The sequence below is a fragment of the Apodemus sylvaticus genome, chromosome 9 (genome assembly GCF_947179515.1).
Source record: "Apodemus sylvaticus chromosome 9, mApoSyl1.1, whole genome shotgun sequence".
Taxonomy (NCBI): Eukaryota; Metazoa; Chordata; class Mammalia; order Rodentia; family Muridae; genus Apodemus; species Apodemus sylvaticus.
Window position 1 is genome coordinate 79,955,913 of NC_067480.1, and position 14,649 is coordinate 79,970,561.

Here is a 14,649-nt window from a genome sequence, read left to right on the forward strand (position 1 = left end):
GGAGCATGCCCCTGCCTGGTCCTGGCTGGTGCATAAAGCTTCTGATGCAGAGCCCCGGGGTGTGCAAACGGTCTTGAACTCATCAGCCATTACCTGTTCCGTGTAACAGGCAGAGGTTAAAGACAACCTACCCCATCCCTTGTGAGGTTCTGACTGTCACCCCACAAGTTTCAATAAACCTTGCTAACACAGACAGTCCCAGATAGCAGAAACAGGGCCCAGCAAGCTCCTGCTCCCACCCCCATCTGCCAACAGTCCCTAGACAAGATGTCCCTGGTGCTTTCAGAGCCAGATGTCTCGTCTTCCACAGTCCTCTGCTACGTCCGTCTGTCTGTCTTCCAGAACAAAGGCTCTCAGTGATGTCTGAGCTGGGACCTATAATACCTTGTGCGACCTCCCACCCACCCCCGCGAAACAACAGCCCAGATCCAACCCCTAGAAGTCAGCCGAGTGAAGCACGTGGCTCAGGAAGTGGCTTTCCGATGGGTCCCAGGGTAGGCGTAGGAGATGGGATGACGGGTCCCCGGCCTCACCGTGAACGTATTGATGGGGCTTCCATAGTGGGTGTTGCCGTGAGGAGACCTGGAACGAGTGGAGAGCAGAGAGGTGAGGCTCACATGCAGCTGGTCGGTGTGAACGCCACCCGCCCTCCCCAGAGCAGTTCAACTTAAAATGTGCTGTGCTGGATCTGACCTCCGGGGTGAAACCACAGATGCCCTTTTGGTACCTGGGAGCACAGACTCCTGTGCTCTCAGCCTGGGTCTGGATCTGTTTTTCCACCCCAGCCACCAGGTCTCCCTTTCTTCTACACTGATTTGAAGCCCTGAATCTCCAGAGGACGAGGCTGGTGAAGAGGTGTGCAGGAAGGAAGGTACTAGCCGCAGCACCCTCTCCAGGCCTTCTTCCCTTCTTAGTAAGTCGCCGGCGATGGCCCGCGGCCTTGGCATTAACTCTGTTCAAGCACCGCCAGAGAGCCTTCCATCGTAAGCGAACCCAGCTCACCTGCTGCCTTTGGCAGGGACAAAGCCATAGTCCCCGGTTTTGCTGCCACTGCCACCGCCTCCGCCGGGCGCCTTGTACTTGACCTCGGCAGCACCCCGGGCGCCCTCCAGCGACAGCCTCCGTGCGTGCAGGCCTCCGGGGGCCGCGCGGCCCCCAGAGTTGACCCGTCGCATCTCAGGTCCTCCTGGCTGCGGTCCGAAGCAGTTAGGGGAGCTCAGACTGCGGCCAGTAGAGCCACGGGCCGTCCCAGGGTTGCGATGGGGCTCCCCGACGTACAGGCGTTTCTTGATGAGCGATCGTCCGCTGCCTGAGAAGCGATCCAAGCCCCTGGGCTCCGAGTATGGAGTCCCCGGGAAGCGCGAGAAGCCAGGGGCCAGATTGGGGCTCCGGGACTGCCCCAAGTCAGAGAAGTTGTTCCTCGGTGGGGACCCGCGACGACCCTGCTGCTGCTGCCCAGGGACCAGAGGCTCGGGGTCATTGCTGAACTCGGGCGGCGGAGGAATGATATCAAAGCTGAACTCCTCCTCCTCTTCCTCCTCTTCCCTCTTGTAGGAAGGAGAGGGCGGGGAAGAGAAGGATTTGGGGAGGGCGCGGCCCTGGGCTAAGCTTGAGGGAGCTGGCCTTTCCCGGGCCACAGGAGCTGGGGATTCGGCCTTGGTCCAGCCATGCCTGTAGGTTGGCTCTGAGCCTTGTGTGTCTCGTCCCTGCTGGGGCTTCCACTGACTGGGCCCAGTGTGCCGTGCTGAGGTCAGCTGGGAGTCCTCGGTCTCACTGGGCACCTTAGGGACCACAATGAAGGAGTTGGGCCGGCTACCTCTGTAAAAGATGCTATCAGAGCTGGCCTCTGGTTGGTTGCTGTGGTCACGGAGACTCCCTGGCAAAGAGGACCGTCCAATCGCCGTCCCTCCAGGCCTAGTCTTCTGCGCTCTCTGTCTGGCCGCGAGGAGCAGGGCCATTGGGGAGCCCCGCTCCACCACTTCCCCGGTCACCGGGTGTCTGAGGAGTTGGTCAGCTGGCTGGACTGGCGTGAGAGACTTGGCTGGACGGTTTTGGAGCTCCTTTTCGTCCATTAGATCCCCTGAGTCTGTAGCCTCCCCTCTGGCCCGAGTGGGAGTCACTACAGCCACCCCTCGGCTGTGGCTATTCTGGCCGCGATGGGGTCGGTAGAGAAATGGTGCCTCTTCTCCACCGAGGGGCATCTTCGGTGGGAGAGCTGGAGGAGAGAGGGCGCCATTTGTGGCCAATTGGGTAGCCACTGGGTTTTCTTGAGATTCTGGCTTTTCTTTCTGCCTCATGGAGGCAAGGTCCTTCTCTGCCATCAGCTGAGATGATGGTGTGGACAGCCCAGGTGTGTCCTTGGGTGGTGTGGCCTGCCCAGGTGTGTCCTTGGGTGGTGTGGCCTGTCCAGGTGTGTCCTTGGGTGGTATGACCTGTCCAGGTGTGTCCTTGGGTGGTATGGCCTGCCCAGGTGTGTCCTTGGGTGGTGTGGCCTGCCCAGGTGTGTTCTTGGGTGGTGTGGTCTGTTCAGGTGTAGGCTTAAGTGGTAATGTTAGCCCAGGTGTGGCCTTAGGTAGTATGGCCTGCCCTGGTGTAGGCTTGAATGGTGTGGCTGGCCCAGGTGTGACCTTGGATGGTGTTGCTGAACCAGGTACAACCTTGGCCTGGAGTGTTGTGGCAGGCGGAGGGGCGGTGGATGGCTTGGTGGCAGGCTTATGGAATCTGCCATTATCAGTCCCGTTTTCAGAGGTTCTTCCCCCTTCCAGCCGGGGTTTGGGGGGCAGAGATGGTAAGCTGGGCTTGGATTCTTTCTCAGTTGAGGAGGCGAACCGAGCCTCTAGCTCATTCCGGATCTGCCTGACACTGGGGGCTGGGGTATCCTGGGAGATGTAGTCCACAGGGGGTAGGGCGGGGCTGTTGGTGGCTTCTCTCTCTGGCAGGCTGCTGCTAGAGGGGCTCTTCTGGGGAGCACAGGGCTGTGCCTTCTCAGGCAGGCGTGGAGGGGCTGCCTCCTCTGATAGGCCGGTGTCCTTCTTGTTCTCCTTGTCCTTCAAGGCCACCGTAGGGACTGGCCGGTGGCTGAGTGACCGATCCTCTTTCTTGGACCCACAGAGATAGGCCGCCAGCTCCCTTCGAAGCTTGTCCATCTGCCGGGGGTCTCTCCAGTCAACAGGTTCTGATGAGGCTGGGTCCTCCTGACTTGGGGGTTTGGGTTTGAGAGCAGGTGAGCTGGATTTGGAGGTCTTCATAAATCCAGAAGATGGAGGGGCTGCCTGCTCAGCAGAGGGCAAAGGAGGAGCAGCTGGGGGTAGGGAGGACGCTGGCGGAGGGAGTGGGGGAGCCGGTGGAGGCAAGGGAGGAGCTGGGGGTGGAGCTCCAGCTTGTCCATCTGTCTGGGGTTCAGACTGCCTGAGCCTTGGGCTGCCTGGGCTCTCAGGTCCTGGCTCTAGGGCCCTGTCTGGGTAAACTTGAGATGCAGGGCGGACGTTGAGGCTGGGAGACAGCGGGAGGTGGGCGGAGGTCTTCTGGGTGGCTTCCTCCTCATCTGGAGAAGTCCCTGGTGCTTCCTGAACTGGGATAGACGAGGACCTGACTGGGGTTGGGGGAGGCACCTTCGGTGACCTGGGGAAGGTGAGGTGGGGCTCTGGGCTAGGCCCTAGGGGGCTCCTCTTCAGTTCAGCAGGGCTTTTGGGGGGGCTGGTTCTGGGGTCCTCTGGATGCCGGCCATTGAGTGCTACTTCTGATTTCCACTTGGTAATAGCCCCAGTGGGGAAGAGACGAGCTCCAGTTGTGTGAGGAGAGACTGGGGCTGGGGGGCCTGCGGCTGGCAAAGAAGGTGGAGGGGGGTTTAGAAAAGCTGATGGTGGGGCAGGGGGGATGAAGTCGGGAGGGGTGGGCGTGGATGGTGGGGAGAAGGTGTCTAATGCTGGGGGTGGAGGGGGCGCTGTGCTGGGTGGGGGTGGGGGTTCCACCAGCAGGGGAGGGGGAGGAGGAGGAATAGAAGGAGGTGGTGGTGGAGGGGACTCCCCTGGAGGCTGTGAAGTGTCCTGGGGTGGCCCCGGGGCTGGGCCTGGGGGAGGTGGGGGGATGGATGAGTCCAGATCGTAGTGCACCGGCCTCAGGTCTCCCACAGAGCTGTAGAGTCGGAGGTTGCCATTCACTAGTGTGCTGGTACCTGAAAGACAGGGAGGCAGAGCTATGGAGCTGAGCCAGGCTCCATCTCTCTGTGTTTTAAGGTTGCTTCTGTCTCTTTCCTTAATGTGTACGTATGAGGAGGGCGGCTGCCACAGCATACCTGTAGCGGACTGAGGACTTCTGGGAATAAGTCCTCTCCTCCCACCGTCTGGGTTCTGGAGACTGAACTCAGCTCAGATTTGGTGGCTAGCCTTATCTGCTGAGCTTGGCACAGGGAGAGGGGCTGCCCAAGGGAAACACTAGTCCCAGCCCTTCCATCACAAACCCGACTGAAGACGCAGCAGTGCCCGCTATGTTGTACCTTCTTATATTAATGGGGTGCTTCCCACTTGGGGTCCTGGAGCAGCCCTGGGTGCTCACGGGGGGGGGGGGGGAAGCAGCCTGTACAAATAGCTAATTCTCACTTTTGGGAGACCCGAGTCTACCGAAACCCACTGCAGAATTTAGAACCCCTGCAGTGGAGTGTTTGCACTGGCGGATGGTGGAAAGGGAAGAAGGCAGCCAGTCAGCTACGGGGATGGAGCCCTGGACAGCAGCCACACACGTGTCTTCTGCACCCCAGTCCCTGGAGTCCACCTCCCTCCATCAGTGCTTTCCCTTCCCTCCTGGAGTGCTCAGGAGAGAGCAGCAGCGGCCTGGGAAGGCTTCTCCCAGCTCTGTGAAGCCGGAGACCTGAAAGGCAGCACGGGGATCAAACCCAGGGCCTTGCTCATGCTAGGCGATGTTGACCTCTGGCCTCCACACACTCCTCCACTGGCTCTATACTCTGCCCATGAAGATTACTCCATAAAGGGTCAACCCGATAATTCCATAAACTAGTAAATCATTATCACGGAGAAGGCAGTAATAAAAACAGCAGGGGAGGGGTGCCGAGAGGTGCCATTTAATTTGGAAGGCCCACTGGGAAGGGGACCTCGGAACAGAGGGGTAGTAGGATCAGGCTGCAGTGCAGGCCCTGGGGTGAAAACCGGCCTGGGCTCACTAAGGAGCCGCCTTTTGGCAGATGTGGGGGAGGGGCAGGGAAGCGGTGACTGAGACGTGCGGTTCTCAGGAACCTTTGCTCAGAGTCACACAGGATGTCACCCGCCTGGTTTCGGAGTGGCTCACATCCATCCCATACATTGAGTCCTCTGCTGTTCTCGAGTAGGACAAGTGCCCCAGGCACAGAGCTAATCAGGCTATAGCCAGCAGTCTCAGAGGTAGGCTCGTCTGATCCAGAGGTCTCCCTGCTGCCTGCTCTCCTGCTGTGCCCCGGTCCCTCCCTTCCTTCCCTACTCTCTAAAATAGATGTTAGCCAACCTCGGCTCTCCCCACTCTCCCAGGCCCACTTGTCGCACCCCCTTGACCAGTAGCTAAGAGGCCTGAGGACGCAATGGAGATGTTTGTTTGTTTGATTTGTTTTAAATTCAGGGCCCAAATTCAGGGAGGAAACGAAGCCAGGAGATCAGAGTTCTCTTACCTCCCACTTCTTTGTCTGCAAAATCTTCTGGGACAGACGGGGTGGGCACAGCCAGCCCATGGCTCTCCTGGGCATTCTGAAAGAGACCAGGGGACACGGAGAGATGAACAAACATCTGGAGCCCAGCTGTGAGCCTTGCATTGCCGCAGAAACTGCGGGGATGGTAGTAGCCTTACAAGTTCAAAAGCCAACTCACATTTTAGACTCTTTGTGCAGTGCCCACAGAGGCCAGAAGATGGCGCACCAGAGTCACACACTGTTGGGAATGAGCACTGAGGTGCTGGGAACTGAATGAGCAGCAGGTGCTCTTAACCCAGAAACTGTCTCTCCAGCCCCGAGAGTGAATTGTTTTTCTAATTATCCTCTTTTTGTGTTTTTTTTTTAAGATTTTATTTATTTATTTAATATATATGAAGAGTACACTGTAGGTGTCTTCAGACATCCCAGAAGAGGGCATCGGATCTCATTACAGATGGTTGTGAGCCACCATGTGGTTGCTGGGATTTGAACTCAGGACCTCTGGAAGAGCAGTCAGTGCTCTTAACCACTGAGCCATTTCTCCAGCCCGAGAGTGAATTTTAAGAGTCTGAGTTGGCTGGGCGATGGTGGCACACGCCTTTAATCCCAGCACTTGGGAGGCAGAGGCAGGCAGATTTCTGAATTCGAGGCCAGCCTGGTCTACAGAGCGAGTACCAGGACAGCCAGGTCTATACGGAGAAACCCTGTCTCAAAAACAAAACAAAACAAAACAAAACAAAACAAAACAAAACAAAAAAAGTAAGAGTCTGGGTTGGATATATTTCAGTTGGTAGAATGTTTGCCTAGTAGTGTACACAAAGCCCCGAGTTCCAGCCCCAGCAGGGTAAAAGCTGTGTGTGGTGGGGTATGCCTGGATCTCAGCGCTCAGGGCAGGGCCAGGAGTTCAAGGACATCCTCAGCCACATAATGAGTCTGAGGCCATCCTGCAATCATGAGACTTAGGAAAATAGAAAAAAAAAAAAAACTATGCCAAGTGTCTTGCTTTGGGTCTCCGGTTCAAATTGTTCACCGCTCTGTGCATATATGAGAACAACAACAAAAGCAGTGTTAGTTACAGAGCAAATTTGCAAATACAGAACCAATGAAGACGAGGATCCACTGCATATGAATAAGGCAAACCAAGGAGCCAGGCATGCTGCCACATGTCGGGGCAAGCCTGGTCTACATGATGAGTTTCAGGGGCAATCCTGGTCTACATGATGACTTTCAGGCTACAGTGAGACTCAGTCAAAACGGAAAAACAAAACAAAACACCCAAAACGAGGGCTGGTGAGCCGCCTCAGAGAGTAAAGTGCCTACTGCCAAGGTTGATGGCCCGAGCTAAGCTGGCCTGTCTCTGGGCCCTAGAATGGAAGGAGAGAACCAGCTCGGGAAACTGTCCCCAAAGCAAACCCGAAGAGCATGCAGTGACTCAGCTGCCAAAAGCCCCCTCGCCCGGACCTCCGCTGACACCGGGTTTTCATAGGGAATTTACTGAAGAGTAACTAAGTGTGGACCGCCGAGCAGGCGCCTCTGATCTCTTACCCAAGCTGAGCAGAGCACAGCGTGTTTGCACAGCTGTCCCTTTGTGAGTCTACTTTGCATTCTATATGCATTCCCCCCCAACACATTTCCATAGATCAACAAAGTGCACACACCTGCCATTTGGGAGCTTGGCAGAGCGCTGCAGTTGCGTCTCAGGGGTCTCAGCGGCCTGGCCTCTGGCCCCCAACCCACAATGCTTTCCCGTTCACCTAGCTTCACTAGCTTACCTTCTAATCTGACAGTCTCCCTCCCACCACAGTCTGCGTTCCTCCCGGGACTGGAGTTGGGCAAACCATCTATTTCTCCTTTATTTCCTTTCTTTGTCACCATCCTTGGCCTCAGAGTCACTATGCAGCTGAAGATGACCTAGAACTTCTGGTTTTCCTGCCTTCACCTCCCCAGTGCTGGGATCGCAGCTGTCAGCACCACACGTGGCTCCTGTGGTATTGAGGATTAAACCCAGGGCTCTGTGCATGTGAGACAAGCGCCCTACCAACCGGGCCACATCCCAGTGGCCTCCCATTAACCTTGAATAATACTAAGAACGCCCCTTGTGCTCTGTTCAAAACCATCTCAGTCACCACTCGATGAGAAAGATGTCATCTGCATGTGCCAGATGAGGAAACAGACAGCTAGAAATGTCTCAGAAGTCATTTAAACATACAGCTACAGCTGGTACTACCGGACCCTCTGTCATCTTTACCTGTGACCTTGTGCTAAGCCCAGAAGGTACCCATGCACCTGTGATGGTCTGAATAGGAACAGCCCCCATGCATTTGAATGCTTGGTCCATGGGGAATGTTAGGAGGTGTGGCCTTGTCAGAGGAGGAGGAGGAATGTGACTATGGAGTTGGGCTTTGAGGTCTCATATGCTCTGAGTAGGCCTGTGGGTCAGTCTCCTGCTGCCTGCAGATTGCGATGTCTGCCTGCATTGAGGCATGCATGGTGTTTCTCACCCTGAAGATAAGGGACTGAACCTCTGAAACTGCAAGCCAGCCCTAATTTTTTTTCTGTAGCCATGGTCATGGTGTCTCTTCACAGCAATCAAACCCTAACTAAGACCCCATCTAAGGGGGTCATGAAGAGTGAATGAGGTAATGTCCAGAAAGCACTGGGCTCACAGCACAGGAAGTCAATAAACGTTCCTAATGTTACAAAGGAGCCACCCGTTCCCTGTGCAAGCCAGGCCCTACTAACATGCGGCCATCCTGAACCACCCGGGCCAGGCTCTGTCCTCCGGAATCCAGTGTAGCGCCCACATCAGCGTCTCCATTCACAAGGCAAACACCTTTTGTCTGTCTGCTTTCTCAATAGTTCTTATATTTTATGTGCATGTGATGATGATGATGTGTGTGTGTGTGTGTGTGTGTGTGTGTAACACAAGCCAACCTGAGGTATCCCTCAGGAATCAATCACTTTTGTTTTTGAGACATGGTCTCTTCTTATTGGACTGGAGCTGACCAAGTAGAAGAAGGCGTCAGATGCCCGGGAACTGGAATTAGAGTGGTTATGGATCACCACATGGGAGCTGGAACTAAGCTCTTTATAAGAGGAGCAAATTCTCTTGACTGTCTCTTCCAGCCCTTCTAGATGGGTGGGTTGTTTGTTTGTTTGTTCATTTGAAGACAAGGTCTCTTTATGTAGCCCAGCTATTCTGGAACTTACTCTGAGGACCAGACTGGCCTTGAACTCACAGAGTTTTGCCTGCCTCAGTCTTCTGAACGCTGGAATTAAAGGCTTGTGCCAATACACTCAGCTCTAGATAATTCTTGATTTCCTCTGATGAAACTGGAGGATTTCTTGTTGTCCACAGACCTACCGGGTCTTAAGGCATCCTTGACTTAGACGGAGAAAGTCCGGTTGTTCCTGGTGGGCTGATGTTGTTAACCCCTTAGGCATAGGGGCTTAGTAAGGAAGATGCTCTCGAACTATCAGACCCTGGTTGCTAGAACCCTCAGTGCCGTCCTGGTAATCTGTGGCAGCTATATCCTTTTCATACTCTCAATCCTGATGTTAGACTAACTTTGAAGTAGATTCCGTCTTATCTACTTCAGTGACTGACACACATGTGCTTGGCTGACTCTGTCCCTGGCCAGCAGAGGTGTCTCCCCAGACCTTCTGAGAAGCCCCACACACATGGAAATTGCTAATAATCATCACTGAAGACACTCTCTTTGGTGTGGTGGGGGCAGGCTGAGATCTCTGCAGACTCTCTGAAGCATACCTGGCAATGGGAAAGGCATGAGACTTAGCATCAAGTCTCGGCCCTGTTTGTGCTCAGCCTTGTCAGCAGGGTGACCCTGGGCAGGCAGTGAGAGGTTAGGGTGGCGACAGTGCTCCGTGAGCCATGATGGACCTGGGAGCTTGGCCGCCCTATGTTCTCTCAAATCGCTTAACACAGCCAGGATACAGATAGTTAAAAAGACAAACAAACAAAACAACAAAAACAAGGTCTCGCTATGTAGTCTCAGTCACGTTCACAATCCCCCACGTAGACCAGGCTAGCTTCAAACTCAGAGCTCCACCTGCCTCTGTTTCCCAAGTGCTGGGATTAAAGTTGTGCGCAACCACTGTCTTGCCCAGCCTGCTTGCTTGCTTTGAAGTGCTGGGGATGGACCCTAGATTTTCAGGGTTTCACTCTGCAGGTAAGGTGGCCCTGACCTCCTGCCGAAGCGTCCTGAGTACAGGATTTTAGATATATACAACATCCAGCCTAAAACCCTGCATGCAAGTCAAGTCTCCCCAGACCACAGCACGGAGGCCTGTCATCATAGCGTGACTTGCAGTGGCGGCTCAGGCTTGGGCTGGCTCCTCGGTATCTCACCCCACACAAGGAAGCCCTGGAGTCCAGCCTCATCCCTCCAGGATCCCCCAGGTGCAAACCAAGCAGTCCCAGGCTGCCTGAGCCTGCGTCTCCCTCTCCCTGCTCTGGCTCTTAGCAGCTGCTTCCAGCACACCGAAGAGGAGGCAAATAGGAACTCATTTGAATCTCAGCCTCAGAAAAACAGCCGGGGAGTTTCCTTCTTTGGTATGGGACTGCGACTGCTGGGATCTAGAGCACAGGCCCCAGCTGGGCGGTGGTGGCACACGCCTGTAATCCCAGCACTTGGGAGGCAGAGGCAGGCGGATTTCTGAGTTCGAGGCTAGCCAGTGGGGAAAGAGCTTGCTCTATAAGCATCGGGACCCATGTTCCAATCCCTAGAGCCCACATAAAGGTGGAAGCCATAGTGAGTGCCTGTAATCGCAGTACACACACACACACACACACACACACACACACACACACACACACACGAGGGCTTCGAGCATGTACAAGCTCTGTATGATCCTGGAGTCGGGGAGGGTGTGCCAGGAAGAGCAATCGGGGACAGTTGGCAGTTACTGGCTGTAAACAGCTTACCAGATAATAGTATTTTATCAACACTACATTCTTGAGTGTTAGCAAAGTCTCTATGCTTAGGCAGTGTGCCCAGGGAAGACTTGGGGATAAAAGGACACAGTGTCTCAGGTCTTGAGAAGTTCCTAAGGAAACAAAATACAGATTAAAAAGAATTTTTTTTTTTTTAAGTAAGAGGGATTGGAAAACAAATGTGGCCAATCTCCAGAAGGTTCTAGGGAATTATTTATACTTTCCAACAACTGTCCCATATATTAAGGTTAGTTAGAAAAGGTTATGTACTCAGAGACTAAGTAAACATTGTAAAATGGCTAAAATGGTAAAGATTAAAAAAAAACCAAACCAAGGCTGGGTGGTGGTGGTGCATGCCTTTAATCCCAGCACTCTGGGAGGCAGAGGCAGGTGGATTTCTGAGTTCAAGGCCAGCCTGGTCTACAGAGTGAGTTCCAGGACAGCCAGGGCTACACAGAGAAACCCTGTCTCAAAACAAACAAACTAACAAACAAACAAACAAAGGAACAAACAACGTCAGAGGTGTGTGGGTGTGGGGTGGGGGTGGTGACAAATGGCCTGGGGGTATTTGTGTAAATTGTCTTGAAAAAAAGAGGACCCATCTTAAAAATGGATGGAGCTGGAGAACATCATACTAAGTGAGGTAACCCAGTCTCAAAAGATCAATCATGGTATGCACTCACTGATAAGTGGATATTAGCCTAGAAAATTGGAATACCCAAAACATAATCCACACATCAAATGATGTCCAAGAAGAACAGAGGAGTGGTCCCTGGTTCTGGAAAGACTCAGTGTAGCAGTATAGGGCAAAACCAGAACAGGGAAGTGGGAAGGGGTGGGTGGGAGGACAGGGGGAGGGAAGGGGGCTTACGGGACTTTCGGGGAGTGGGGGTCTAGAAAAGGGGAAATCATTTGAAATGTAAATAAAAAATATATCAAATAAAAAATATTAAAAAAAAAAAAAAGAAGACCCATCTTAAAGGCCGGCAGCAGCACTCCTTGGTTTGGAGCCCTGGGCTGTACAGAGAGAAAGCTACATGACTCTAAGTGTACACACACTCCGTCGTAAGCCGAGTCTCAAGCTCCTGCCGCTGTGATCTCTCCACAATGATGGACTGTGACCTGGAACTGTAAACCCAGCAAACCCTGCCCATCTGTAGTGCTTCCTGTCATTTCTGTGCTTTGTCACAGCCACAGAAGTGAAAGTAGAGAACTGCCAAGGACTGACACCTGAGGTTGTCCTCTGCCTGCCCTCCACCTGTGTCACCATACTCCCACACGCACCCCTCCCCCATTTACCCAAAAGCACAGGAACATTTAAAACCTCGGATCATACACACATTAAGCTTATCTGAAAAGAAAGAAAGAAAGAAAGAAAGAAAGAAAGAAAGAAAGAAAGAAAGAAAGAAAGAAAGAAAGAAAGAAAGAAAGAAAGAAAGAAAGAAAGAAAGAAAGAAAAGCCAGGAGGTGGTGGTGCACATCTTCAATCCCAGTATTCCAGGAGTCAGAGGCAGGTGGATCTCTGTGAGTTCCAGGATAGCCTGGTCTACACAATTAAACCCTGTATAGCAAAACAAAACAACCAAATCAAACCAAAAGTATAGCTGGACATCGTGGTACACACCTGTGATTCTAGCACTTGGGAAGTAAAGGCAGGAGGATCACAGTTAGCAGTAGTAACCTGGGCTGTATGAGACCTGTTTCAGAAAACTAAAAGAAAGTTATATCCTTTGGTTATACCCTTCCTCTGGGCCAACAAGATGCGCTGCCTGATAATGTAAGCCTACAAACTGAATTCACTTCCCAGAACTCAATGGAGGTGCGAGGAGAGAAACCCACTAAGTTTCTCCTCCGACCTGGGAATTATCCAATTATGCATCATATATATATACACACACACACACACACACACATATATATATATATATATATACACACACACACACATATATATGTGTATATATGTATATATACACATGTGTGTGATATATATGACATATGTGTATATATGATGTATATATGTACACACACAATAATAATAATAAATACAAATCTAAAAGAGAGGAAGGAAGGAAGCAGGCTAGGGAGATGCTGTTGCAGGGCAAACCTGACAACCCAAGTGAGATTCCCAAAACAAAAAGTTGGACGCTGTGGCATGTACCCGTCCTTTTCAGTACGCCTACTTACTGTGAGGTGGGAGACACACATGAGAGAATTGACAGGAAGGACTTAGGGCAGCTATCCTGGAGTACACTGCATAGCACCCAAAACAAGAGAGACCTTGCCTCAAACAAGGTGGAAGGCAAAGATGACGCCCCCTCCCAAACTGTCCTTTGACCTTCACACACATGTCATAGCATGCATACCTATACTCACATCTCTACACACACAAGAATGGAAAAAATAAAGAAATCTGTCATTTACTCTAGCACTTCTGTCTCAGCTACTCCTCTGTCCCAGCTACTCCTCTGTCCCAGCTACTCCTCTAGCACTTTCCATCTTCCAGTCACTCCCACTTCACAGCAGTCCAGTGAGCCTTTGAGTCTCTATGAGGCTCCCTCTCTCTCTGCACATTTCCAAGTAAACCTGGTGATGCATACCTGTAATCCCAGGGTTCCAGAGGCAGCATGATTGTAAACTCGAGGCTATAATGGACTACGTAAAGAGAGCCATCTTAAACCAACAAACAATAAGAACAGGCTGAGGAGATGTACCAGTTGTGAGCTTAAGGACAAGAGTGCAGCACCCCAGACCCCACTAAAGCCAGGCATGCGCCTTTAATCCTCACACTGCAGAAGCAGAGACAGGTACATCCCTGAAGCTCACTGCATGATAAGGTGAGGCGTGGTCGAGATAGACCATGGACATTGGCATCCAACCTCCACACACGTGCACATACTAATGCTCATGCCCACGTGTGCATAAGCAAGTGCATACACCACACAAAGAAAAGGAGAGCATTTGCCACAGAGCATGATGTGATGTCTAGGTTGGATCCCACGGTCTGCAAACACTATGTGTGGCAGCATATGCTACAGTCCCAGCACTTAAGAAGTGGAGGCAGGAGGATCACCCTGAGCTACAGAATGAATTCTATCTGAGTCCGGTTTGGACTGGAGACTATCTCAACAACAGAAACAGAATCCCTGTGTTAGGATTCAGTGGTAGCTTGCCTGCCCAGCACACGCAAAGCCCTGGGTTCATGTTCCAGTACAAACAAACAAACATTTTGCAAGCAGGACGCGCCCCCTCTTCCAGCACCCTACATTGGTCCAGGGGAAGAAATCCAGCTACCTTCCCGTGGTGTCTAGACAGGACCTTTCATAAGGTGGATTTTGTACAACTCTGTCACCATCTCTCCACTCCACAAACCCTGAGCTCCAGCCAACACTTTCTGGAGAAGGCCCAGCTTGCTCCTCGGGGAGTAGGCTCTTGTAGCACCCTCCTTGTTGGGGCAGACACCCCTCCTTTTTAAAGTTTTGCTTATTGTGTTTGAGGTGTGTGGGCATATGTGCCACAGTGCGTGGCTAAGTGGAGTTGGTTCTCTCTCTTTCTCTCTCTTTTAAGATTTATTTATTTATTTTATGTATATGAGTACACTGTAGCTGTCTTCAGACACACCAGAAGAGGGCAACAGATCTCATAACAGATGGTTGTGAGCCACCATGTGGTTGCTGGGAATTGAACTCAGGACCTCTGGAAGAGCAGTCAGTGTAACCTCTGAGTCACTCCCCGGCCCCGGTTCTCTCTTTCATCTTTTTGTGGGTCCCAGGGATTGAACTCAGGTTGTTGCGCTTGCACCATGAATGGTTTACCTGCTGACCACAGAGACACCCCGGAAGGGACTGTGCTGAGGTTTCAAGGCTCTAGAGCAGGGGTTCTCAAACCATAGGTCAAGACCCCTTAAGGTCGAATGGGTGTTTCAAAAGTGGTTGCCTGTGACCATCAGAGAACACGGATGCTTACATAGCAAAACAGTTATGAAGAGCTGTAGCAAAGGGTTGCCTCATCAGGAAGGTTGAGA

At 52.4% G+C, this 14,649-nt stretch overlaps 1 protein-coding gene across 1 annotated transcript in view; it reads right to left on the reverse strand.

The window, feature by feature from the left end:
• Nucleotides 1-14,649, reverse strand: part of C9H6orf132 (chromosome 9 C6orf132 homolog) — a 34,104-nt gene continuing 19,455 nt past the window's right edge. Inside the window, exons 3-6 of the mRNA XM_052193506.1 lie at nt 5,654-5,729; nt 2,655-4,174; nt 1,003-2,522; nt 1-582 (exon numbers count right to left, since the gene is read on the reverse strand). Of these exons, the coding sequence (XP_052049466.1) occupies nt 465-582; nt 1,003-2,522; nt 2,655-4,174; nt 5,654-5,729 (3,234 nt within the window). The 3' untranslated portion in view covers nt 1-464. The remainder of the gene's footprint in view (nt 583-1,002; nt 2,523-2,654; nt 4,175-5,653; nt 5,730-14,649) is intronic.